This window comes from Lepisosteus oculatus, chromosome 9 (genome assembly GCF_040954835.1).
Source record: "Lepisosteus oculatus isolate fLepOcu1 chromosome 9, fLepOcu1.hap2, whole genome shotgun sequence".
In the NCBI taxonomy this organism is placed as follows: domain Eukaryota; kingdom Metazoa; phylum Chordata; class Actinopteri; order Semionotiformes; family Lepisosteidae; genus Lepisosteus; species Lepisosteus oculatus.
This window is the reverse complement of record NC_090704.1, coordinates 41,752,369-41,777,754: the sequence shown is the minus strand read 5'-3', so window position 1 is coordinate 41,777,754 and position 25,386 is coordinate 41,752,369. Positions and strand designations below refer to the sequence as shown.

General features: G+C 51.4%; 1 protein-coding gene across 7 annotated transcripts in view; it reads left to right on the top strand.

Moving 5' to 3' along the window:
• The window catches only part of bahcc1b (BAH domain and coiled-coil containing 1b), a 118,526-nt gene that overhangs the window by 64,797 nt on the left and 28,343 nt on the right, over positions 1–25,386 (top strand). For 6 of the 7 annotated variants that reach the window (XM_069194551.1, XM_069194553.1, XM_069194549.1 and 3 more), the window contains 8 exons: positions 12,291–12,416; positions 12,808–14,859; positions 15,338–15,452; positions 15,726–15,934; positions 16,165–16,323; positions 19,478–19,728; positions 21,009–21,348; positions 24,083–24,973. In XM_069194551.1, coding sequence (XP_069050652.1) covers positions 12,291–12,416; positions 12,808–14,859; positions 15,338–15,452; positions 15,726–15,934; positions 16,165–16,323; positions 19,478–19,728; positions 21,009–21,348; positions 24,083–24,973 — 4,143 coding nt within the window. The remainder of the gene's footprint in view (positions 1–12,290; positions 12,417–12,807; positions 14,860–15,337; positions 15,453–15,725; positions 15,935–16,164; positions 16,324–19,477; positions 19,729–21,008; positions 21,349–24,082; positions 24,974–25,386) is intronic. The other variant, XM_069194552.1, reaches the window with a different exon arrangement.

Sequence of the window (25,386 nt, the reverse complement as noted above, 5' to 3'; positions counted from 1 at the left end):
GAGCTCAACAGAATAATAATAGAGAGCAGAGCCGGGAGAGGGAGAGAGATGTGGTAGAACTGAGCGCGGAAGAAGTGGCAGGGATTATTTAGAGGATGCAGCAAGTGTGAGCGCAGTTCTAGTGGAGAGAGAGAGAGACAGGAGAGGAGTTGGACGAGGCGAGGGAAACTGCCGCCGATCACAGCTTAAGGATCCGCCTGCCTAGAAGACCCGCGAGCCGGTTCTGGATTGGTGTCGGCTCGTCCCGCGGCTCCTCTACGAGCTTGCGTTTTCGCCTTTCCTTCCTGGGTATCGGAGGCGGTTTTTGGGAAGGGCTTTGTTTCCTTCCTCTTGCTCTGAACATGTGCCGTGATTTTCCTAGCGGGGCCGGTTTTAGGAAAAACGCAGGCACGTGGCGCGCCTGTTTTAACTGCGTCGTAAACACGTCCTTAAAATAACAGTAATAACAATAATAATAACGGCCGTGATAAAGATGCTGATAATGGCGGTGATGATTATTGTGAGAGCAGTGAAAATAATTATCTTTATTATGGCTTAATTGCATATAGCCTTCTAAATGCATGATTGAATCAGGCCCGTTTTCTGATGACATGCAGCAATTCGTCCTTAAGGATAATTGCATATTGTTTTCTGTTTTGCATAAAAAGCATGTTATGAGAATGGGCAATGCAATTACCCAAATCACCCACTTCAGGCTACAGCAGTGTCCCACTGGTAGCGTTGGGCTTTTCCTGACCTACATTCCAGCTGTGACACAGAAGGGAGCTGAAGGCCGGGGAGAGGAGCTAAGACAGAGGCCCCTGGGCCAGAGAGCCTGTGGGCAGTGGTCTTGGGGAGAACAGGGATGGGGTGGTGGGGTTCTCTGGAGGAGTGATCCTGATTTTAATTGTAGGCGATGCTCCAGTCATTGCCCACACGCCCCTCTCCCCTCCTGCCCTCCCCATCTCCCTTTCTCGCTCTCTGCTGGGATTTTTTGGAATTCGTCCTTTTCCTTCCCCAAATGCTGGGATCCACTCTTGAGAAACGGACGGGCCTGATCGCAGGAGAGCCCTTTTCCTCTCCCCGGCCAGACGGCAGCTCGCTGCGTCTCAGAATAACCCTTTATGTGCCAGCTCGCGGCAGGGAGAGTGCTGTTAACAGAGTCCCGCCATCTGGAATTCTGTATTTATTGGCTTCCTTTATGAAACCAGATTTTTGCTTTTTTTTTTTTTTTTTGCAAAACCGTTGTAAATCCCACTGCTTATAGCTGGCCTTTTATTGTAAGTGCTTACCATCGTCGGGTGGTTCGTTTTGCTGAGCAAAATAAAGTAGAACTAACCATTTCCAGCACACTTCTCCTTCCCCAAAAGATGTGTTGTGAAAACAAGCAGGCGTACAGCAGAAAGGATAGGCTGCTAGCTCGTGGCTCGTAGGGCCGGCCCTTGTCTGTCTTCTGGGAGAGGTGCAGCATTGATTTTCCTGGTCATGGTGCCGCTTAATAGATTTTCCCGTACGAGACGTTTGACACCTGAAGAAGGCTCCACAGCCGAAACGTTGTGTCTCTTTTCTCTTCCTTTCAGCGTGGAATAAACGCTTTTCCTTTGCAAGGCCTGCCATACTCCCTGAACCAGTAGAGTTGATCATCAGAGATCTGCCCCTCGCCACCAGCTCTATAGACGCGGCTGGCCATGGAAGGCAATGTGTCCAAGCCACTGGCTGCCAAACCTAGCCGTAGCCCTGCTGCCAATAGGTGGTGGGTACCGGCTCCGCGCCGCCCCCTGCTGGCAGCCGTTGGCAGCCATGGCCTGCGCCGTTGGGGTCTCAGGTGGTTTTGAGTCGGCGCTTCCAGGTAAAGACGCGCTAGCTTTGCCCCCGCCGCAGGTGTCCCCCCCCCACCCCCCCACGTGACCCACGCTGGGTAAACCGCCCGCCAACGGCTCGCTTCCTGCCCAGCCAACTGACAGCGCCGCTGGGGCGGAGACGGCGCCCCAGCCCCTGCTGTCCCCCAGACATCTGCGGAGCCACGCGCCGCCCCCAAAACCACCGCGCTCTTGTGGCGGAGAGGCGCTTCCAGATCTGGAGAATGAATCTGTTAGCAGTCACACCACACCGCCCCATCGCAGCGATTGTTTTTTGGGGGGAGTTTTGGTCACCCTTTTTTTTGTTGTCAAAACACACGCTTCTCGTTTGAAAGATAAAGCCTCAAGTGTTATCTGACAACTTGATGACCTCGCAACCTCAAATAGAAATGTTGTAACCGCGCTTTCTGTCTCTAGAAATGACTTTGCTGGCACGCAGGGTTGAGTCACGTCAGGGCGAGCTGTCAGCCGTTAGTGGTCAGAGGCTCTGGCCTAGTCTGAAGGGGTTATCTTGTCTCGTCACATTTGTCTTGTTCTGTTTTATCTGTCTGTCGGTTTTTTGATGCAAGTTTTACAGTGGTTTCTACTGTCTGATGAGAGGTCTTCGTCCCCACTCTTGGATCGGACTTGGATTTTGGACACTCAATGATACAGCTGGGCCCGTTTCGTGTTTAATTTCTGATGATTACCGTCATTTTCCACCATGTGGTGAAGATTCCTATACAACCTGAAAGCACTGGGACTCCTTGTGACCGAGGCTGAAAGCAGCAGTCTGGAAAGTTAGAGATAGGATCACTCTAGTACTCTAGTGTTGTGTGCTCTGTGATGTACAGACTGTTCATGGCACAGGAAAAATACAGTGTTTGGAATATTGCTTATATTCAAATAAGCAAATCCCGTGGCAAAAAAAACTGCATTAATATTATTAATATGTAACCTTTAAGTTATTCACACACAGGTGTTTATTTAAACCTCAACGATAACCCTTCCTATAAAAATACAGAATTCTTTACCACCATTAAAGATTATCATAACTCCCAGGGGGTGAACCGAGCTGGGGCACAGATCTTTCCTGGGTACTGTGGTAAACAGTCATGATCCCAGTCCTTTTTGTCATCAGACATGTCAGCAGGCATGAAGAGATAAATACATGAAATACTGTTTTGTTTTTGTCCAAATTTTTCTCCTGTGACCTGATCTTACCATTCTATTCCTATTTTCTAAAATGGGACTTTCATTGTTTCTGTGACAGTCTTGGAAAGCTGAGAACGTGTCTCTTTCTGCCTATGTCTGCAGCCTGCTTCGTTCTTTGTCTCTTTCTGTCTCCTTCTGCCCCGTGTGTAAGAGATTCAGATACCCATGTCACCAGTGAATAGGACACCTGTTTCCTGTTCTATATAACGATGATCTGAGTATAGCTACTCATAGAGAGGCTTTGTGAAAGAAAGAACATACACAGTTCTGGCTTCTGCAGTGAGCGTCGTTTCCACTAGCTCATGCAAGGATACTCTCGGAGAAGGATATGCACGCCGCAGTTACAATAACGGAGGTGAACATACACACAAATCCCACGCTTGCAGGTGTCCCCTTTTCATTCGGATCCTTGGAGATCTGTACACACACCATTCCAGGACCTGCTGGAGCTCATCAGACTCAGTCTCTGTCGGCGCAGTCTTGTTACTTACGTCTCGGATTTAACGATCCAGTTCTGCTCTTGATTTTAACAGCTTGTGCACTGAAATGGAAAACTAAAGGCTGTCCTTGATTCCAAATAGCGCAGAACTGCTACTTTTACTTCCAGCAGAATTCCGGAGGTCTGGACCCTCTGAATTGCCCCCCGCCCCCTTTGCAAGTTGTCCTTGCTTTGTCTGGATGATCAGGCAGACAACCGCAGGCAGAACGTGGCCCCGTGGCCCCAGGGTCAGGAACATCTTCGTCTCGCTCCAGCCAGAGCCCCCCGTAGTAAAAGCTTTCGTTTTTCCTCCGGCGTTGAAGAAGATTTCTTCCCACAGGGCCTCCACCTCTTCGACCCCCCTCCCCCCCCCCTGGCAGGGGGAGCTGGCGACGCGCCCGTATTCGCCCGGGCTCACCTTTGATGTCGCAGCCCGGCGGCGGCGGAAAGCGCCTGGAGACGAGAGGGGCCGCGGCCGGCGTGTCTTGTGTCGGCTGGCGCGGCCGACAGCGGCGATTGTTGTGGTGCGCGCGGTGAGAGAGGAGGAGAAAGGGAGAGCGCGCAGGAGAGCGTGCAAGGAGTTAAGAGGCAGCCCGCTGGCGAACGCCCCCCTCCACCCCACACACACACACACCCCCGCCATCTCGCTCTCAGCCTCCCCTGCGGCTGCAGAGCGGAGCTCCGCCGTGTCGCCACAGGCTGCTGGTCAGGTCCATATGGACCCTCGCCGGTTGGAGGTCGGTCCCCACCCCCTTACCCCTGCAAATCTCCCAACCCCCGACCCAAACACTCCCCCCCCACAGTTAAATAAAAATCAGGAAAGAAGGAGAAATCCTGCACCCAAGCCCCAGCATGCCAGCTGCCAGTTGGCCTCAATCCAAAGTGAGCAGCTGGAGCTCTGCCAGTGCCGAGGGCCATGCCAGCCAACCCCCCCCCACTCCTGCCTGCCCTCGCCCCCCTGGCCTCTCTCTCAATCTCCCCTCGGCCTCCTCTCCTCCATCTCTCCTCTCCTGGTGCTCTTTCCTCTGTCTGTCCGCTGGCTTCCCCACTCGTCCGTCTGCTCGGCGATGTCCTCCACCCCTCTCGCTCTTAGCCCATCTGACTCCCTCCCTCCTCCCTCCTCCCTCCTCCCTTCTGTTTCGCACTCCCCCCCCTGTGCTTCCCTCCCTCTTGGTGTCTCGCTCACTCTGTCGCCTTTTCTCAATTAGCGGAGCTGACTGGCAGGTTTGTCTCCAGTCTTGCCTCCCAGACCCCCCCCCCCCCCCGTCTCCCGACTCAAACACCTCTTCCCTCCTCTCGCTCTGCATCCGGCTGCCTTTCCCATGCCTGCTGCCCGGCCGCTCTCCGGAGCTACGTGGGGCTCCGTTCCGATGAGAAAACACAAGGCAAAGGGGGTGGATTCCTTTCTTCTTCGGTAGATTCCCAAGTTTCCCACCTGCGGCCCCCTCGCCCTCTCTCTCCCGGGGCTCTGCTCTGAACAGATCCAGCGCAAGCAGTCTGCCCGGCAGAAATCGCGGAGTGTGGGTCTGCTTGCACGTTTTCCCAAGCCGTGCCAAGCTTGCGCGCCGAGGAATTGAGCCTCAGGACTGTGGGAACGATGTGAAACGATGTTGAGAACCCGTCTCCCAAAGAGAAGAGGAAGGTGTCGGAGAGTGAAAATGAAGACGTCCTGGGCTTGCAGTCCCCAAGCTTCGGCCCTGTATTTGGTTTTGCTTGTTTTCTGAGTGCTTAGCACAGCCTTGTGGAACTTTTCTGCGATTGTTGTGTTTTTTTTTTTCTCTCCTGTGCAGCGCTGCACTGTAGGGGGATGATTCCATAATTTACCTTTACAGGGAGGGCGGTAATTGGGCCCTGGAGATGGGGATGGTGGTGGTGGTGGTGGTGGTGGGGGGGGTTCTGCAAGACAATAAATTTATTAAGAAGGCCTGCCACCCCCTGCCCGATTTCCCTGAGCTCTTATGCCTCCAGTGCCGGGGACAATAGCAGGGATGTAAAAGCCTCGAACTGACAGGTGGATGAAAGGCAGCCGTAATGTCTAACCGCTTAGCGTTCCCGAGGGGGCTGTTGGGATAGGAGGGCTAGTGGAAGTCAGTTTAAGAAAAACATGAATTGTAAAGGGAGTGGAGAGAAGGAGGGGAGGAACTGGTGGGGGTGGGGGTGGGGGGGGCAGAGAGATTCATTAGCCACCTTTTCTCTTCATGTCAGAAACCAGCTGGCCTCGGTTCCTCTTTAGGTAAAGCGAGGTGATAAAGCTGGGGAAAGGACGCCGTGGCCGAGGGGAGAGGGGGACTACCTCTGGCCGCGTTCGCCCTCTCTGCCTCCCGCCGTGTTTAACCCACAGGCCGCCGCCAGGTCCGGCCCCCAGTCCCGTCTCCACTCTGCGTTAACCCGTTCGGGGACAGCTCGTCTCCTTCCGCAGACCCGCCCTCTAATAGCAGTCTGTCTGCCCGCAGAATCATTTCCCGTGGGTGGGATCGGCGAGTTGGCTGTGTGTGTTCCGTCCACCTGTGAGCTGATCGGGGGGCCAGAGGAATCCCCCTTTTCCCTGAGCCGGTCCTCATCTGGCGTCCGGGTTGGCGTGTGGCCGTCGCCGGCGCCTGAAGGCTGCTGGGGAAGCCGTGCCTGTACCGCCGGCCGCTCGGGCAGGTGCAGGGGCGTGCTGTCATACAGCCGGGTGCCGGGCCTGCAGGTGTGCGGTTGATGACGGGGGGGTAGGGGGGTGGGGGTGGGGTTGTCTGCCAGCCCCTCGGGAGGTCTCTCTCACGGAGCCGGGATCAGACTGCCTCTCCTTTACCTCTTCATTAGCTCGGAGCTTGGAGCGCAGGTGTTCGGGAGCCTGGATTACCTGCACTCCGGAGGGGGATCATCCCTGGGGCCAGCTGGGGCTGGGCTCGAACGCTGACTCGCCTGCCTGTATCTGCACCCTTGTTTCTTTGTATTGCATGAAGTCGGGTCACGTTTCAGTCTGGAAGCCAAACTGCCGTAAAAATGAGGACAGGTCACTGCTGAGCCTGCAGGTCTTTTGCAACCAGTTGCCTGAGTTCCAGGACTTTCTGGAATACTATATGTGACAATGGGTTTGTGATGCATTCTGTTTGCTTGGAGGAGGTGTGTTGCAAGCTTTGTTGCTGTCTAGCCCTGTAAACCACAGATGGGACAGGGTAACTCAAGGAAGGGGGAAGGAAAATTATTTCTTGGAGGACAAAATCCATCACTCTTTCAGAGGCTTGAGACTGCTGTTCTGACTGCCGTAGCTCGCCTGGAAACTTTGTCCTTACAGGGGAAGGCAGAGTTCCCATGCTCTACTCTGCGGGGTCTTTCAGGGGAATCGTGCTCTCTGAAAACTGCTGTGTAAAGACGAGTGTATGTTTAAGAAAGTGTAGGGGAAGAAAATACAAGCCCAGTCAGTGAGTGGTGTCCTAGCAGCGCTTGGAGATCTTGCTGTTGATAGGGATTCAGTCTCGCAAGACCAGGAATCAGCTTTAACCTTGAAGCTGGGGGGGGCAGGAGGCAGGGGACTGGGGCCGATTCCGTCGTGTCTGGGTGCCTTTCTCCAGTGCCACGATAATTGGCTGCATCCAGCACAAGAAGAGCCTGGCTGAGTTTATTACACATCATTAGACTCTGATTGCTTTTAGATTGTCATGTGCCCTTTGTCTAATTGTTGCCATTTAAATTAATTGCTTTGAGCGAGTGCATCTGTATGTGAGGGGGTGTTTGGGGATAGGAGGGGTGGGGGCGAGGCAGGGGGTGCAGAGAAGGTTCCCCGATTTTTTTTCTTTTGTCATTGAGTTCTGTTGACATGAGGGGACAGGGCAGGATTTTAACACTCCTCTTTGGTGGAGGAGGGTAGGTAAGGCAACCCTGTGGCTCAGCCCGTGAAGGTGCATGCTGAGAGCAGAGGCTTGAGCACCCCTGGGAGAAGGGATGGGATGAGCCTGTCTGTGTGAGTGGCTGCGGTGGCTTAGAGGCTGCCGGCAGGTTCGCAGTGACATCAGCGAGCAACGTGCCTCTCCTCCTATGGGCACAGACTCTCCTGCCAGGCGCTGTGGACCTCTCAGCCTGTCACATGATGAGTGGCTCTGCAGGTGGGCTCCTTCGCATGTCTGCTTCTCCAGGAGTCATCGCCGGAGAAGATCTTTAAAACGACTGGGGAGTCTAATACAAGCGCCTTTACGACAGAAAATAACCAGGGGGCGATTTCAGACCTTTTAATAACCATAAAACTGTTTCTTTGGGTTTCCCATGTGAAAGATCCGCCTTCAAACACATTCTGCCATGGATCGTCTGGAGCATGTGGCTGAATCCTTCAGTATCCCATCCCACAGCGTCCTCATTTTTTTTTTAAAGGGGCAGCAATCAAACCGTATTTTTCTGTCTGCAGAATTGAAGGAAAAAGAAAAAAGGTCTGATGTCCCCCAGTAGGCATAAATTCGTTTGAAAAGCATGACATCTGATTCGCTGACCTCACAGAGTCTTTGTGCCCAAGCTCCAAGTCGATTCTGTGACTCAGCTGTGTGTAGCAGCGGCAGCACGGTGTCAGCACTCTGCTAAACCTTCCGATGTGTCTTCAGCAGCATCTTTTCTTCAGATTAAGGACGGGCTGATGAGTTTGCAGGACGTTAAAATGAGCAGCGTTTTGGCGCCACCGAACTGGAGCTATCAACCCTAGACAGCCTGTGGCGTGAAAGGGGATTCGTGTCCTTAGTGCTTTTAAGGAGTGTTTTTGAGAAAAGCATGAGTTAATTGGGTTGTTTGTTGTTTTTTTTGTACTGAAACTAAACAAAGCTTTATTCTAAAATGAATGGAGGATAATTGTAGGCAAACTAATCACGGTGTGCAAAAAGATAGCAGCTGAATTGTTGTTCCCCAATTCTGTAAAACGCTGTGACTCCTGAGTTATTGAAGGAATGTTTATTCATGCTATATGTGTAAGTAATTAACACTTCTCAGTCCATCTAGAACACTTTTAAGGAAGGTTCTGCAAACGCTCTTCAGATTACTGAGGTGTCCAGACAGCAGGTCTGCTGTGTTTTTCTGATAGGAACAACTTGTTTTCTTTTTTTAAAGCCTTTTCTAGAGAGATACAATTGCATTTATGCTTCAGCTTGCCATCGAACTGCCTTTTTTTCTCTTTTAGGTTGTACGTATATGAATGATGGCGTTGTTGTATTTCACTTCTGTCAGAAATATGTCGCTCTCTTTATTTGAAAAGCGTAGTATTTTATTTATGAGAATTTTTCTTGATCAGTGATTTTGTGATCACTTTTAGGCAAGGTCTCTGTTTCTGTAGGAAATAGTTGTAGCAACAGGTGCATTGTACAGTAAAGGAACTACTATCAGACAGCTGGCTCTGCATCTGCCTTTTCTCCTGTCCAATGGAAAGATGTGAAGGCTGTCTAGATCCCCCTACAGGCTTGAGTTGTCTGTCTGAAGAGAAATATTACCAATGGGAAGAGGCCATTCTAGCTCAAATAACACCACACCCTTCCTCTTTAGCAAATTAATCACAATTACAGTGTAATATCCTCGTTTTGAGTTATTTACAGAATCAGGGCTATTTGTGCCAAAGCCCTCTCCATATAGCCTCCGCAGACATTTTCAATCTGTGGTATTCCTCTGTGCTAGACACTTCTCATTCCTTGGCTTTTTCTTTGATAGCTTGTTGCTCAATACATGTATCATTGCCTGGAATTCAAAACCAGAAGAAATAACTGGATATAATGAACCCCAGCAGTTGTTTTCAGGGATCCAATGGACTGTGAGCTCAGACTGACTTTGCTGAGGCGGTAATGAGAAACAAGGTTGTAGAATCTGCTCTCTTTGTTGCGGGGAGCAAGTTCTGGGTGAACAATCCAAGTGGTGACTTTATATCTGTCCTCCCTCATTAAAGACCATTTTTATTTTCAAAGGCTGATTCATAATAAAAGAGCCGGATGGCCATGTGATTGTATGTGAAAATGCTTTTAAGAGGAGCAGCGTACAATCTGTTTTTCAGAAATCCTGCCCTAGTTTCTTGGGGTTTACTTGTCCTGAAGCCTGTGATGTTCTGCCATGTATGTGTTATGCATTTTAATCCATTTGATGTCCTTTCAGTAACCGTTAACACAAATTTGTATTCAGTTGTACTTGTACCATATGTACATAGAAATCAAGAGGGATGTTTGTAGTCTTAAGAGCAATCTCATAGTATTGTCTCTTATTCTGTGGGTATCTTAGGAAATGTCTCTTTTCTGCAAGCTTGAATCCATTGAAGATGGATTCATGACTTTTGTTTTGGTATGTGCAACTTTAAATGATGCTTGCAGTAATGTATGGGACTTTGCAGGGAAAGGCCTTTTGGAATACATAGTGCATGTATTGGGACACTGCGGGGACAGACTGATCGGATTCAGCAGTGCATGTAGGATGGACCGATCGGAATCGGCAGTGCATGTATGGGATACTGCAGGGAATGACTGATCGGATTCAGCAGTGCATGTATGGGATACTGCAGGGAATGACTGATCGGAATTAGCAGTGCGTGTATGGGACACTGCAGGGAAAGGCCTTTTGGAGTTTGCAGTGTAATTACGGAGGGACGAAGCTGTCAAAACAAAACTCCGGCAAACGCAGAGCTCTGGTGCTTCCATCACTAGCCCAGCCGACTCAGACATGTCTGCTGAGCGCCGTAATGCAAACAGAGCTAGCTGTGCTACAGGCCTTGAGGAGGAAAGGGCACTGGGAGCTGGGAGGAACAGATGTGTGCCCTGCTCGCCTTCCAGGGCAGTGGGGGCGGGAGGGGACTGCTGTGAATATTTTAAGGCTGGGGGGGCAAAAAGTCAGCGGCATCTGGAGACTGTATGTTATAGACTAGTGTTTACTTTAGCTGAGCTAGTTAAACTTTTAACGCCATTTAATTAAAGGGCCGGCAGGGGGGCACTCGGTAGGCATTAACCCTTCACAGCCTGCAAGAATGCAGTTCTTTGAATCAGTTCCACCCCTGATCCTTACCCCCCCCACCTCCTCCTATGCTTACAGTCGGCCTTAAACAGAAATCTGCAGTAAGGCACCATCTCCATTCGAATCAAGGACAGTCAACAAGGATGAGCACTGCACTAGAAATGAGCTGCATGTTAAGAAGTCAGGTTTAGTTGTGCATTAGCAGTGTGCTCTTGTCCAGACGTCTCCAGTCCCGATCCTGGAGAGCTGGTGTGTCTGCAAGTTTTTCAGGTCTCTTTAAAGCAGCAGCATCTGAAGAGCCAGGAAATGATGTTAAATTGGTCCAGTTAAGCCAGTAGGCAGCTGTTTAAAGGTTTAGCTTGCTGAAGAGACATTCCAGCCCTCCAGGACTAGGAGCTGACAGCTGTGTTTTAACTGGAGGCAGGACAGCACTGTGTAATCAGCGCTGTGTAATGTGTGAACCATGCCTGCTTAGAGTGCATTAAATGCCACGCAGGAGTTATGGTTCAGAGCGGTGAAGTAAAATAATAACAGTGGCTGAGGTATGATGGAGAACCTAGGCTAAAAATGATAAACATACCAGCTGCTTCCTGTTTCAGAAAATGGGAAATTTGGTGATTTTTCTTTTTTTCTTTTAGTCAACTTTCTGGTCAGTTCACATCATGCAATGCAGTGCACACTTTTGTTCCGGCTGGAAATCTCTTGTGATGCAGCTGAGAGTGGCGTTGTGAGAGAGGACTGTTTGGGCGTCGGATAAGTGCTTTCTCAGTGAAGTCGTTCCCCTGCGGGGATGCAGTTGGGTTCCCTGGGAGAACCAGTGTGGAGGAAAAGCTGGTTCTTGTCCGGCTGACCTCCTGGGTGCAGCTGTGTTCCAGCTCATTCTGGAAAAGACAAGCCCTGCTGATGAAATGGACAGTTTTGTTTTTGTTTGTTTTGAGGAAAGCAGATTTAGTTTTGCTGTTTTTTTTTATCTTGGTTTATCTTTGTCTGAGAGAAAGAAATCCAATCACTGGACCTTCCAGAACCAAGCTGCTGAAGGAACGGGGTCTTCTCATGATCACATAGCTCCTCACTGGTTGACTGTCAGATCCAGGGTTAATATAAAAGTGCTTCTGTTAACATGTAACTCTCAGCAGGACTCTTGCCCTAGATACAGCATTAGAACTGGTCTCCTTCTTATTCCAGAGTCTAAAAACACAAACTTTCTGGTCCACCTATTAGCTCTGCTAATCCCACTTGTTGGAATTCCCTTCCTTTTATTCAAGTCTAGAATAAAAACTCGATCTTTTTTTCACTGACTTTCCCCTAAGAAGAGCTGTAGTTCAGGAGTGGGGGATAGTGATTGGCTGATAGACTTCTATTGGGCTCTGCACTTTTATAGTGGTTATTAACTTTGCAGAACATCGCAGTGGAAATTGCTATGCACTGGGGTGTTTAAAAGGGTATTAGTTTTGCAACCACCTATCTGATGGTTTTTATCTTAGCTGTTGGGCACTTTTAAATAAACATGTTAAACCCATGTTTATTTTGCTTTTTTCCCCTTTTCTATTGTATCTGAAATGTTTCAGTGTTGCAGTGGTCTCTGAAAGATGCTTTCCTAAAAAGGCGCTATATAATAAAGTTTAAGAGTTATATCATCCTGAGATGCAAGGTTCTGGTCTTCCTCACTGGTGACTGCTCAGCACTGATATGAGAATCTACATACAGCACAACCCAGGTGGCACACCGGGCGCTTGAACTCTGCTCCTATCCAGCGAGGAAATGCTCTTTCCTTAGCTTGTGCTGTACTTCTTTAAAACTCCCTCTGTCTCTCCCCCCACCTCTGTTGTCTGTATCAGCAGCCCCAGGGTATCCCCGCTTTTCAGGGAGTCTGGCCTCCACCTTCCTTCCCATGAGCCACCTGGATCACCATGGCAACAGCAGCGTTCTCTATGGACAGCACCGTTTCTATGACACCCAGAAAGGTGAGTTGACTCCACCATTGCTTAAGGAAGGCAAGCAAACACATCACCGAGTAGGAACAATTCTTGTGAGGAGCAGAGAAAAATCTGATCAGATTTAAACACGTTGATCTCAGACTAGACCAACGGGTGATCCGAGGCCCATGAGCTAATCTTCAGGCTTGAATGCTGCGTGAGGTGAGAGTTATCGATCAGAATCCATTAACTTGCAGTTATCACATTCACCTGATTGGAAGCCTCTGCTGAGCTCCTGTTTCACACGATGTTTTTGCTGCTGTTACTTTTTCATCCTCACCGTGGTCTAAAAAAAAAAAAAAAAAAAAAAGAAGAAGAAGCCCAACACCCAGACACAAGTGGTTCATTTTTCCGTGCCCTTTCTCTCTTTATCCCACAGATAACTTCTACCTGAGGGGCCTCCCCTCTCAGCCAGCTCTTCTGTCGGCCAATCACAGCTTCCCGCCCATCTCTCGGGCAGCCCCGGGCCACCCGCTGGGGTCCTGCAGCCGGGAGCGGGACGGGGGCGGGGGGCTGCACAAGAGCCTGAAGGAGGGGGGCGGGGAGCGCGGGGTGGTGCTGGGCGCCAAGGACAAGGACAGGGCCGGCAGCAAGCAGGAGGCCAAGGACAGGCAGCAGCACGGGCACCACCCGGGGTCCCACCATCACCCCCAGCACCCGCAGCACCCGGCCGGCCTGGAGGAGGAGAGCGGCAGGGCCCTGGAGCGGCACAAGGCCGGCCTGGCGCTGGACGGCAAGGAGGACCCGCTGGGCAGGGGCAAGCACCTCAGCGCCTGCCTGCTGAGCGCCAAGGTGCTGAACGGGGAGCCCGGGGCCGGCGCCAAGGGCCCGCTGTCCAGCTGCGGCGGGGCCGCGGGGGGCGGGCCGGGCAGGCAGGCGGGCAGCCGCTGCGCCAAGGAGGCGGCGATCGGGGAGGTGCGGGTGAGCGGGCACCCGGCAGACTGCCTGGAGAGCCGGCAGATGCTGCACCACTCCGTCTCGTACTCCGTGGCCCCTCCCCTGTCCATGAGCTCCGCGGCCGGCAGGGGGGACCCGGGGGGCTTCCCCTGCCTGCAGCTGCACCCCAGCCACCCCCACCACCCGCACCACCACCACCACCACCACCACCCAGACTTCTACTGCCCCCCGCCCCCGCCCCCGCTGGCAGTGCCCTCCGCGCAGGAGAAGGGCTCAGCCGGCGGCGGGCGCGAGCTCAAAGTCACGGGGCCGACCTTCGTGCCTTCGGTGGGGCACCTGGGCGACAAAGCGAGCGGGCCCTTCCAGCTGGCCAACCCAGACTGCCGGGGCGGGGGCGGAGGCGCCAAGGACAAAACCTTAGACAAGAACAACAACAGTGGCAGCGGCCCTCCCAGCAGCTGCCAGAGAAAGCAACATCAGCAGCAGCAGCAGCAGCACGCCTATGGGAAGGCAGACAAGGCTCCCGACTGGCTGCAAAGTAACCATCAGCACTTACAGCAGCAGCAGCAGCATCACCCCAGCGCCCGATCGCGGAGCCTGGAGTGCATCAGCAGCGCGGACTTGGACCTGTTCAGGCCCTCCCTCCCTCAGGGGGCCAAGGGCGGCCCCTCGGGAAAGAGCGGCCCCTACGTCAGCACCCCCCCCTTCCGGGACTGTTCTCACTCAGGTCCTCCCACCTCGCAGCCGTCCGAAGGGAAAGCGGTCCCACCGCAGGGCGGCGGCGGCGGGGGCGGCGGCGGCGGGGCTGGGTGCACTTTGCAGCGAGACGGGCAGAAAGTGGCTCGGATCAGGCACCAGCAGCACAACCGGCCCGGGCCGGACAGCACTTCCAGTGAGTTGGCGCAGGGCAGCAGCGGGCAGGACATGAAAAGGAAGCTGGAGTTGGCGTCACTTGGGTACAGCATCAGCGGGCAGCAGCAGCAGCAGCAGGCGCTGCCTTCCTGGGCAGCGCGAGGGCACCAGGCGCAGGTGGAGGAGGAGCAGAGGAAAGCCTACCTGGACTCCTTCAGCAGCAGGCAGCAGGGCCAGCCCCAGCAGCAGGGCATGGCCTCCCAGAACCAGCAGGAAACTGGGCAGCAGGGCAGCCAGGGAGAGAGCAGCGCCATGAAGAGCCTCCTGAAGTACAGCACTCAGCAGCAGCCCCTCCTGCTGTCCCAGAAGAGCCCCTTTGGGGGCCTGGGCAGCCTGAAAACCGCCGGGGGGGGCGGCGGCGGCGGCGGCGGCAGCAGCTGCGCCCTGCAGGACGCCAAGCAGGCCCTGCCCCCCAGGAAAGGCCCGGCCAGTGACGGCGAGAGGTCGGACTGCAGCGGGCGGGGCCGGGAGGCAGGCGACGCCCCCCACGGGGAGGGGGAGGTGCGGCAGCCGCCCGTGGGCATCGCGGTGGCTGTGGCGAGGCAGCGGGAGCCGCCCTGCCGGCCCCTGGATGGGCACCCTGGCCACAGCCGGCAGGGCAGGGTGTTACCGGCCATGAAAGGTGAGAAAACGGGGCCCTGCGCTGGGCTTGCGAACGAGCGGCGAGGTTCTCGTTTTTCTAAGAAGGGGGCTAAGAAGTGCGGAGTGTGAACTCGCGTTGTGTCCTCGGTCCTCAGTCCCGGCGCATGACTGCTTTAGGTGAAAGTTAAGCGATTGTCTCAGCCGAGCCCGAAGCACATAACTGCTGCCTGTTTCAGAACAAGTGAACGCCCCACGTGAGAGGCAGGGAGCTGAAGGCAATGGAAACTGGTGCTGCTGGCTCATGCCCTGGCTTCATATAAGCTCCCAAAGTAATGTAATAATTTGTAAGATCGCAGCTGACTTGCAAGGTCTTTGTGTCCCGTTGCGGCATCGAAAACAAATTCCGCCCGCTCCTTGTTGTTTTTTGTGGTCTTTGTCGATCCTCGTTGCCTTCTCGGTGAACTTTAGACCCGTGTTAGAAAGCCATGCCCCGGCTGAGCCGAGTGTCTCTCCCTCAGGGGTGTCCCGCTCTGTGTTCCCTCTGGACCCGGACAGCGAGGAGGAGAGGAGGAGGTTGTGTGAGGACCCTCTGGGGCTGCCCTGCCTGGACCGGGAGAGAGAGCTGCTCATCAGGTCTGTGAGTCTTCCTGGCTGACATCTCTTCCTGTTCTAACGTTCACCCCTCAGCTTTTCACCAGTTAACTGTTTCAGAGCCTTTTGAGGATTTTTTTGTGGTATAAGTACCTCGGTTTTTAAAAAATTGTCTTAATTGCAAGGCGTTCTAAATTGATACTGTCTCTTAATGATGCAATCATAAGCGTTGATGGAAGTATGAAGTTCCGATAAAGAGTTTCACAACTATCCCATACTGTTTAATTAATTAATTGTTCTTTGTATTTAAACCAGAGACAACAAAGATCGGGTGGAGTTTGCCAGAATCCATCCCTCCAGCAGCTGCCATGGTGATCTGACCTCTCACCTCATGGTGACAGGTGGAACTTCCTTACAGGCCAGCCAATTAGGAGCTGACCCAGCAGCACATGCCCATCCAGCTCATCACCATTGGATGCCACGGACAGGAAGTCCCTCCTTATGGATGACGGGACATTCCTACGGTCAGTGAAGCAGAGGGGCGTTGGAAGCAGGAGTGGTTTACATTTGACACACAGGTGTTACGATCTGTAATCGGTGTGTTCCATGTATAAACCAATGCCTTGATGCCCAATGGAGGGGTGCAGGAGCACCATGCTTGTGTGGAATTCTGCAGTATTGAAGCCTTGCCCCCTCTGTCTCCATCTTGTTATCCTGAACGTTAACTGTGCTGTCTTGTATTTCCTGTCTGCAGGGATCAGCCATGCAGCTCTGCACCAGAACCTACCCCCTGGCTTCTCTGCAGCCATGCCCAGCCCCCTGCAGCCCGTCCTGCCCATGCCACAAGACCCTCCCACGCAGCTGGTAGTACTGCCCACAGAGCCGGCTGCCCACCCCGCCACCCACCACCTCGGTACGGTGCCCTCTCCTGCTTCTCTGTGGCCTGCTTTCACCTCTCAAGTTCTGTCAGGCAGCAGTGTAGTTTCTGATCATGTTTTCAGCCAGGAGTGCTTAGGGCTTTGTGGTTTCTTGTCCGTTGCATGGTTGGATTGGTGTGGCCCTTGCAGCTGCTTTAGGGGCCAATAAGATTGCTTTTTGAGTAATGTAGGGTTCCCCATTACTGGCATAAAAGGAGACCATTGAACTATGTTATATACATACTGTGCTCCTTATTCTTGTATATTTTAGACCTCAGATGTAATTAGATGAAAATCTTAAGCAAAGACGGAGATGTCTCAATTACATGTATAACACAAAGAAATATATTTATATTTTGATCATTTTGTTCATTAAGTAGAGTACATATCCTCGTGTGAGTTCTTCAGGCAGTCCATTGTAGATCTGCTTGCATGTTTAGGATCACTGTCCTCCTGCATGACCCATGTTTGGCAAAGCAGCCCCAAACCATGACTCTCCCACCACCATGCTTGGTGGTCAGGATGAGATTCGACTATTGGCAGGCAGTGTTTGGTTTTGTCACAAAATATGTTTTTTATTATGGCCTGAAATTCAGCTTTTGATTCTTCTGTCCAGAGAACATCCTTCCAGTAGTCTTAAGGACCTTTCAGGTGCTCTCTAGAGAACTTGAGATGGTGAGCCATGCTCTTGTTAGAGAGCAGCGGATTCTTCCTGGTTGCCCTCCCATGAAAACCATTCCCATTCAGTCTTTTCCTGGTGGCTGAGGTATGAGCCCTGACATGCAGTGAGAGAGGCCTGTAGATCCCTCCGTTACTACAAAGGCCTTTGTGACTTCTAGATGATTTTCCAGGCAATTCTTGGGAAGGTCATGGATGGATGACCTTTTCCTGGTGATGCCACTATAGTCTTGAACATTCACCATTTGTAGACAATCTGACAGGGTCATTTAGAGATGGTTTTTAAACCCAGACAGGTGAGCATAAGCTACTTCTGATATCTAGTCCTCTGAAATCTCTTTGGCATGATGTGTTGCCACTAACATGTATGGCGAAGACCAGACACGAAACGTTTCTGACCAGTAAAAAACTCCCTACTGATTCTATTTACCCCTTTAAATTGTGCTTAGTAAACTAGGGGTTCACGTAGCACAATCAAACATTGAATTTGCAAATGTAAATCCATTATCCTGGTACTAAATAGGGTATAGTGGCAAGAAATGATCATTTCCATAATTACACTGAGGTTTCACTGACTTGTTCTGTGTTCTGCAGTACTCTGCATGTCTCCCTGCTGAACCTTACGAATGAACAGTTCTTTGGTTTGTGTGTGTGACAGACCACTGTAGCAGACAGAGTTAAATGAAGCCATGCAGGTGACAAAAGCTGTGGGCACTTGATGAAGAAACACAGCAGCCCGCTGTCCAGGCCCTTCCTGTTGACTTCCCACCCTGTCCAGTGGGATCAGAGCCTGGACTGAGTGGAAACACTGTGTAATCTTCCTGTGCCTCTCGACGAAAATAAAGGCAACTGACAAGCGGGGGGAGATTTAACTGATCTGTAGTCTGTGCCTTGTCCCCTGTATAGCAAACAGGCTGTGAAATTTAATTAGTTTTTAGTCTTTAGTGGCGCATTTCCTTCCTCGCTCTGTAGGAGTTCCAGTAGAAAGGGGAAGTGCAACCGCAGAACCCTTCCCCAGGGAAACATTAGCTGAGTCAGGGTAATCTTTTAGAACAAAGGTCCCTGGGTGCCACTTGGGAGAATGGAGGGGGTTGGTGTGTGTGCATATGTGTGTGTGTTGGGGGGGGGGGTTGTTGCTGGAGGTGGATTGGTTTATGTTCAGCATGCACATTAATACATACTGCGCACAGCTGTGTGCTGGAAAAGATGTGGGCTAATTCTCAAAGCTGCAAACATTTTGACAGCTGCTCTTCACCTACGGCTCACACAAGCTCGCCAGCTGTATGTACTTTAAAAGATGTGGGAACTGGTTTATCTGAATGCCTGCATGCCATGACCTAGCTCTTGTGAGGGAGCTGTAGAATGGCACTTATTCTGAAGAGGTGTAAGATACAGCCTGTTAGTAACTCTAGTTGAAAAATTGGGTTTGCTTTCAGCTGGGGCCTGTTTTATTATTAGTAATGTTATTTACGCTTTATATTGTCACTGGCCTCCAGTGTGCACATTGCAAATTGGCAGAAGAGACAGTGCATATCAGATGTTGCTGTGTGGATGACCAGGCGTTCACAGAGGTGTGCAGACCTGTTCTTTAAATAGCTGGGTCTATCTCATTAAAGCTGTCCAGTGGACCCTGACCCAGCATGTCACGGTGTGCGATTGGCCTCTCATGACAACAAGAAACTGGCTGATGTGAAAGCGTGAAGGTGGTCCTATTCCATTTTCTTTTCCTCATTGTGTTCAATCAAATTTTAAATCGTTTTGTTCCCCAATAAGGTGTCTCCTCAGCTTGATGGAGGCTGGGAATGAAGTCTTGTATCGTATGCAAGATTCACAGTGGCCTTGACTACAAAATGATGTGCACTTTTTGCCTTTACTTAAGAGAACATGTATAAATCTTGAAACATAAAACACATACAGTAGCTGACTTCCTACAAAGTCATTTTGAACTTTAAGACTTCTCTGAAAGGAGAGACAGCTAGTGAGAATGCGGTACAAGCACACTTAACATTGGTGAGAGTGTCAAGTTCCATTTGGTGTCATACACTAGATTATAATTGACTTCTAAGTTTAACAGTGCACTTTTATTCAAGAGCTAGGAACCGTGTTTAACCCATGCAACTGAGCACCAGATGATATCAAAGCAGATTTCCGCGGCTTTCTCTCCGAAGCGTATTTTTTGCGATGTTGCTCTCCCTTTGCAAGGTCGGGTTAGAGTGGTGTGAGGAATAAAACGTGAACGTTGAACTCCCGGTTTGTCCCCGATTAGGTGGCCTGACTAAGACGCGCACGTTGAGTTCAAAAGCATTTCTTTGGAGGAAAAAAAAAACAGTACAAGGCTGCGGGAAACCAAAGCACCACGTTTAGAGCCAAAATCAATACCGGTCCTCGGTGAGCGGAGCAGGACCCGGGCCTCTGTGTGCGCCCCTGGCCCGGGGGCAGACTGTGCCTGACGAGACCCTCCTCTCTCCGCAGACGTGATGGAGCAGCCTTCGCTGTGGCCGCCGGTGTACGGCACCCGAGGGCCCGCCTCTCACATGCAGCACCCCGCCGTCTATTCCCGCTCCCAGTTTCTACGGCAACAGGAGCTCTACGCTCTGCAGCAGCATCAGCACCAGCAGCAGCAGCAGCAGCAACAGCAGCACCACCAGCAGCAGCAGCAGCACCAGCAGCAGCACAGGGCGGCGCAGGCTGTGGAGTTACAGCACAGGCACAGCCACTCCCAGGTGACACAGAGCACACCCCCATCACGCATAATCGACGCCTTATTGTCCACTTTCCCACAGTCGATACGAGAGAGCTGCCGACACAGAGCAGAGCATTCCCCAGCCGATGGTGTAACAGACATCCTAATTACTGCATTGTCTGACTCTTGCACGCGATACAGTTATTGCACCTCCAGCCAATAACGCAGACGAGACACTGTGCAATTAGCACTCCCACAGCCAATTACATAAAGCAGACACCGTGGAATTACGGCAACCACAGCCTTTAACACAGAGCACTCGCAGCTACTGTCAAGCGACAAAGCGGCCAGGGCAGATGATTATTATTAATTTTTTTTATCCTTGCTGTTGTGCCCATTTTTACAGTTGGGCGTTTTACCAAAGTAACCTGAGCGAAGTACCTTGCTCAAGGGCACAACCTGCTAGAATTGAATCATCAGCCTTTCCAGTGACGGGTCCACACTGGTGTTCATAATGCACAGTCACTGTCACTGTAACGCGACTTTCAGAACTAGAACAAGCACTCTAAAGGTTTTTTTGCAGTGACTTCTGGTTGCTGGCAGGAGCAGCGGCTTCGCGTTATTGTGAAATTCTATCCACACAGTGATACAATAAACAGACACTGCAATGAAAGATGCCAAAGTTCCCGTTCGTTTCCCCCAAAACAAGTATCAAATAGCAACTCGTTGCTTTGGCAGTCTGTAAAGGCCTCTGGCTTTGTGCGACTGTTTTTCTTCAGGGAAAATTTAACGCTGGGAACAAAATGACATACTTGTAGTGTTACAGCAGTAGCTGTGAGGACAGAAACGATGCTGGGAGCCAGCAGGCTGTAAGTCATTGTCATATTCCCACTGCAGTTCGTCATTAAGGTTTGGTTGAAAGACCAGCTCCCATCAATCGTTCTATACTGTATATGGACCTTTTGTCCAGTCTATCCCAGGGTTCACTGCGCCAGCGCCCCTCCTTCACAACCACCATGGCAGCCACTCCTTGGTCATAGAGGAGGTTCTTATGACCTCTTCCTCCTGGCCAGGCTGCTGTCCCTGAATACCCAGCAAATCAGCCTGTCGATGAGTTTTGAGTCTTTAGCTCTTTCACACTGGAGTTGGAATGCATCTCAATTTCAGATTGAGGTGTGTACTCAGATCTAAAAGGACTGGCCCATGCCAGCCTGTGTGATATGCTTGTGCTGCCTTTGAGGTGTCAGTAAGACACTACACGGTACTGAACCGGGGGTCTCGTTTGAATCCCTGTTTCAATGATCTGTTCTGCTCTTTCAGCGGAAGGCGGAAGACCCATCCATGGAGCTGGACAACGTGCTGCCCGAGCCCCGGACCCCCAAGACGTCCAAGCCTTTTTCCTTTGCCCCTTCCAACAAAAGCGTCCCCTCCCCCAGTGCCTGTGGTGCCAGGCTGTCCCCCTGCTGCCGTTCTCCCTCCCTGCGCCCGCACCCCAAGAGCACCCCTTGCACCCCTTGCCCTGCCCCCAGCCCTGCCGCTGCTGCCCCCCGCTCCCCCGCCCTCAGCCCTGCCCCTCCCCACGCCTCCAAGGGGGCAGAGTCACAGGACAAGAGAGGGGAGGGGCAGCCGCCACAGGATTACCCACAATCCCTGGAGCCTGGTAGGTCCACCCGCTGCTTCAAGCTGAACTGCGATGTATCCTGTTTACTTAAATAAAACTGCAGTCAGCACCAACTACAAAAATCCCATCTTTTTCATCTTCAGCCTCATATGAAAATATTAAGTCAATATCTTGGTGAACAAGTCATCCGTCACACGCGCAATCTGTTTTCTGTGAGTGATTGCGTCTTGATTACTGCCTCAGCTCGGCAATGCTCCAATGATCGCGTTTCTTGACTTGTCTCTCTATTGTTTTCCGACTCTCTCGATAGCTTAGGCATCGTACAAGTATGTTCTTGCATCTACCTGGAGGAATGTTGTCATCATTCACGATAACGTAGCATTCCCTGGTTAAAGCAAAGATAGGAGCAGGTGTTGGAAGTCATGCTGCTTAGCGTATGACTTGTATGGAATTAGAGTAAAGACAACATCTCCTGAACTGTCGGGTTGGGTCTATCTGCACTGAGACACTGAGGTAGTTACTGAAGATGTCAGTTTCTTTTAAGAAATGCCCTTTCTTCATAACAGTTTGTGCTTGTTTGCAAGTGCTAATACAGGAAATTAGAGTTGCAACTTCTTTTTCTAAGCAGAACATTTTTTTTTTTTACTGCAGAGCCTATGTGCGTAGCTCCCGTTAGTTCATCTGAATCCTCCTGCCTGCGATACAAAATTCCCATTTCTTCTGGCGTCTCCACACGCGATCTCTCACTCTTGCCCTGTTTACCCTTTTCGGGGTATTTACATGCGCAGCCGAGATGTAAACAGCCTAATCCAATTAGGATTTGCTCCGACATCTAATTACAGTGAAACGTGAAATCTGGAAGGCTGCCAGGGACGGTCTAACAAAAGGTGCGATAGTGAAGAGCTCTACAGGGACAGCCCTTTGCCTGTAGACACGTGTTCTCATTGTGGCGTCTGAGCCACTGTAGCTCTGCGCTTGTCACCATCTCAACGCTGCACTTGGGCTCCCCAGACGCCTGCCCGCTCATTCAGAAGCAAGACCATCTATCGCTTCTTGTTGCAGGCGTTTTTATTTTAATCCATGTAGAATGATCTTCCCTGGGCTATTCATCCCCATTTAGATTGGCCTGTTCTTATTACCACTGTGTCCCTACCGTCTAGCCTGGCGGGGCGAAGGGATCACAGACTCATCGACAAGACGTTGTCTTGTTTGTTCTGCATACCTTCTGCAGATACTGGTCCTTCAGCTTTTAAAAAACCAGAAGATAGACTCGCACATCACCTGATAGTGGGGTCTCAGGCAATGATGGTGGCAGTCAGTGGTGGGCACTTTACTATACTATACAATACTATACTAAGTCCTGCCAGTTGATTTTACAAGACTCTGCTTCCTACAAATCCTGACCACTGTCGTTGAGTGGTGTAGCCTGAAACTGAATGAACAACCTTAACGCTATACAATCCATCCTGCAGGTCCGAGGCTTTAGAACTGTTTGTCATCTTAAAGCCTGAGAACATCCCACATTTAACTGTTCGCCACAGTAATGTGTGCCTGCAACACTTCATCCTCACCTCTCCAGCCTTGTCACCTCAGCAATTAGTAAATAAATACCCTCTTCTCCACTGCCTTGGACCATCTGCCTTCTTTTTAATTACTAATGTATGGCAGGCTGGCAGGGAGGGCATTTTTAGCATGCCAGAGCAAGGAGGTGCCAGGACATAATTAAAATTAAAGGCTGCTTTATTTCAAATAACACATCCGACGAGCCCGTATCCTCCTCCCTGGGCTGCCGGCACTGTTGTCTCGTCCCAAAACAAAGTGCAAGTAATGAAAGCTGGAATGTCTCATTACAATTCTCAAGGTTAGGCCTTCAGTAGTGTGCCCAGCTCCTCTTCCCTGGAGAGACAGAGATAAGGGGAAGGTTAGTGACAGGCGGGAAGGAGAGAAAGAAAGGCAGGGGACAGGGACAAGGCGAGGCAGAGGGTAGTGTGGCGACTGAGGCTTTTTACGCACCTCCTGCTTTCGGTGTTTCGGCTTCTTTTCAGGTGATGTGAGAGACAGTTTGAGTACAGGTTATGTATCTTAATGGAAAAGGAATGCGGGGTTGTTGCATGGGCTAGGGTGTTTTGAGCTATCTAGCTTCACCGCGTGCGGAGTGTGTGTGTGAAAACCAGGAGGCCGGGGGGGGGGAGCGAGTGAGGGAGATGGAGAGGGAGGAGGGGAGGTCAGGGAGATTGCAGACGGGGCCCTTCTTATCCTTCAGGGGTCCTTGAGCAGGCCGTAGCGGAAGGATACGCATTCATCTGGCGGTGTTGTCAGGGGGGCGGATGGATACCATCAATAACACGGCTCATGGGGGTGACAGGGCCGGCTCTGCAATCACACCCAGACACCACAGTGTCATCAATATCCAGCCTGGGCCTTGGCACCACAAGCACACACAACTGAGGCTTTGACGCAGACATGCGCTCCCCGTGAGCAGCACTGCAGAAACACACACACACACAATACCTCAACACGCCAAATAATGCATTTCCATTCCCACAGAATGCTAACATATTTTCAGTCAGATAATAAGGGAATCATAAATATGCAGAGGTATGAGTGAGGAAAGTTTCTTTGTTCTGTCCATGTTTTGCCATGACTTCATCAATTCAATTACTATTTATTACAAGTTATGAAAATCCATGTTAAATGCCGTGAAATGCTCATTTTGGTGCATGTTTAATTCATTCAAAAGCTCAGATTTGTTTGTCTTTTTGTGTTATTGTAGACCTACCACCTGGATATACTTATCCTGCCATTACCATGGGTTACAGCAGTGGCCCCTCCCCCCAGGATGTGCGATTGGCTGAGCCAGCAGACCTGGAGGCTGTGCAGGCGGAGCCAGCTGAGCCCACCCCTCGTTCACTCTCCTCTGTGGGGGAGGGGCCTGAGTGTGAAGAGGTCGTGACCCCTATGAGGACGTTAGAGGAGGAGGAACCAAAAGCTGTGGAGCCTGGGGGGGGCGTGGAGGGGGGAGGGTCTGTGCCCTGCTGCACCCCCCCTGAGCTGGAGCAGGGCAGGTTGTTCACCTGCACCGCTACTGAGGACGAGATCTCCGAAACCCCGGTGCCCTGCCCCTCTGCTCCCACTTCTCCGACTGTGGCGCGGGATGTGGTAGAGGACTCTTTGATATGCAATGAAGATGTGGGCTTGGGAGAGGAAAGGCAAGGGAAGCAGGAGGAAGAAGGCGAGAGAGAGGCGGGCTCGGAGGAGAGAGAAGAGGACCTGGCTCCGGGCTGCTCCGCTGACATCCACGCCTCCGACACGGCAGACAACGAAACATCTCTAGACCCTGGGAGAAAAACTCCCAGCGAAGCCTCTGTGGAGCTGCTGAGCAGCCCCTTGCCCACCCTTTCCTCTCCACAATCCGGTGACCTCAGGCACAGTACCTCGGGGGCCTGGGTGGATTCCTTCTCGCTGACAGAGTGGCCAGCCGTGCCCAGCAGCAGCCTGGAGCTGCTGATTGCTGCCGCCCTGTGCGCAGAGAGAGACGACCCTCCCCCTCCTTCCCCAGCCGGGCTGCCCCAGAATTGCCCAGGAACCCGTGGCATGGAGCTGCTCAGTGAGCTGGCGTACCTAGAGCTGCAGCAGCATAGGAAGAGCGTGGGACAGAGCCAAGGTGAGCCCGAGCCCTGGGTGCACAGTCTGAGACACCCATGCAGTGGAACCAGAACCGAGAGCCAGAGTGTCACAGGGGTGAAATAACATAGGTGCTGAGACAGTTCCAGCCAGGCTGGGAACTGCTTTTGGTTGTCTCTCGTTTTTATGATTTAGGGAGCAGTTAGAAAACGCTACAGTAAACAGTTAATAAAGACATGCGAGATGTTTTCTTCTTTTGGATGTCAGTTAATGAAGAAAATTGGTTGGTTTTTTTTAGTTATTGTCCTTTGTTTTTGTGAAGATCCGTTTTCGTAGCTGGAATATTTCTGGGATACAACTTCAATACCATTCCAAATGCAAAAACATCTGTAAGATGTTAGAAGGGGAATAATAATAAACTATAAGCAAGTCTAAAAAAATAATGAGTAATTT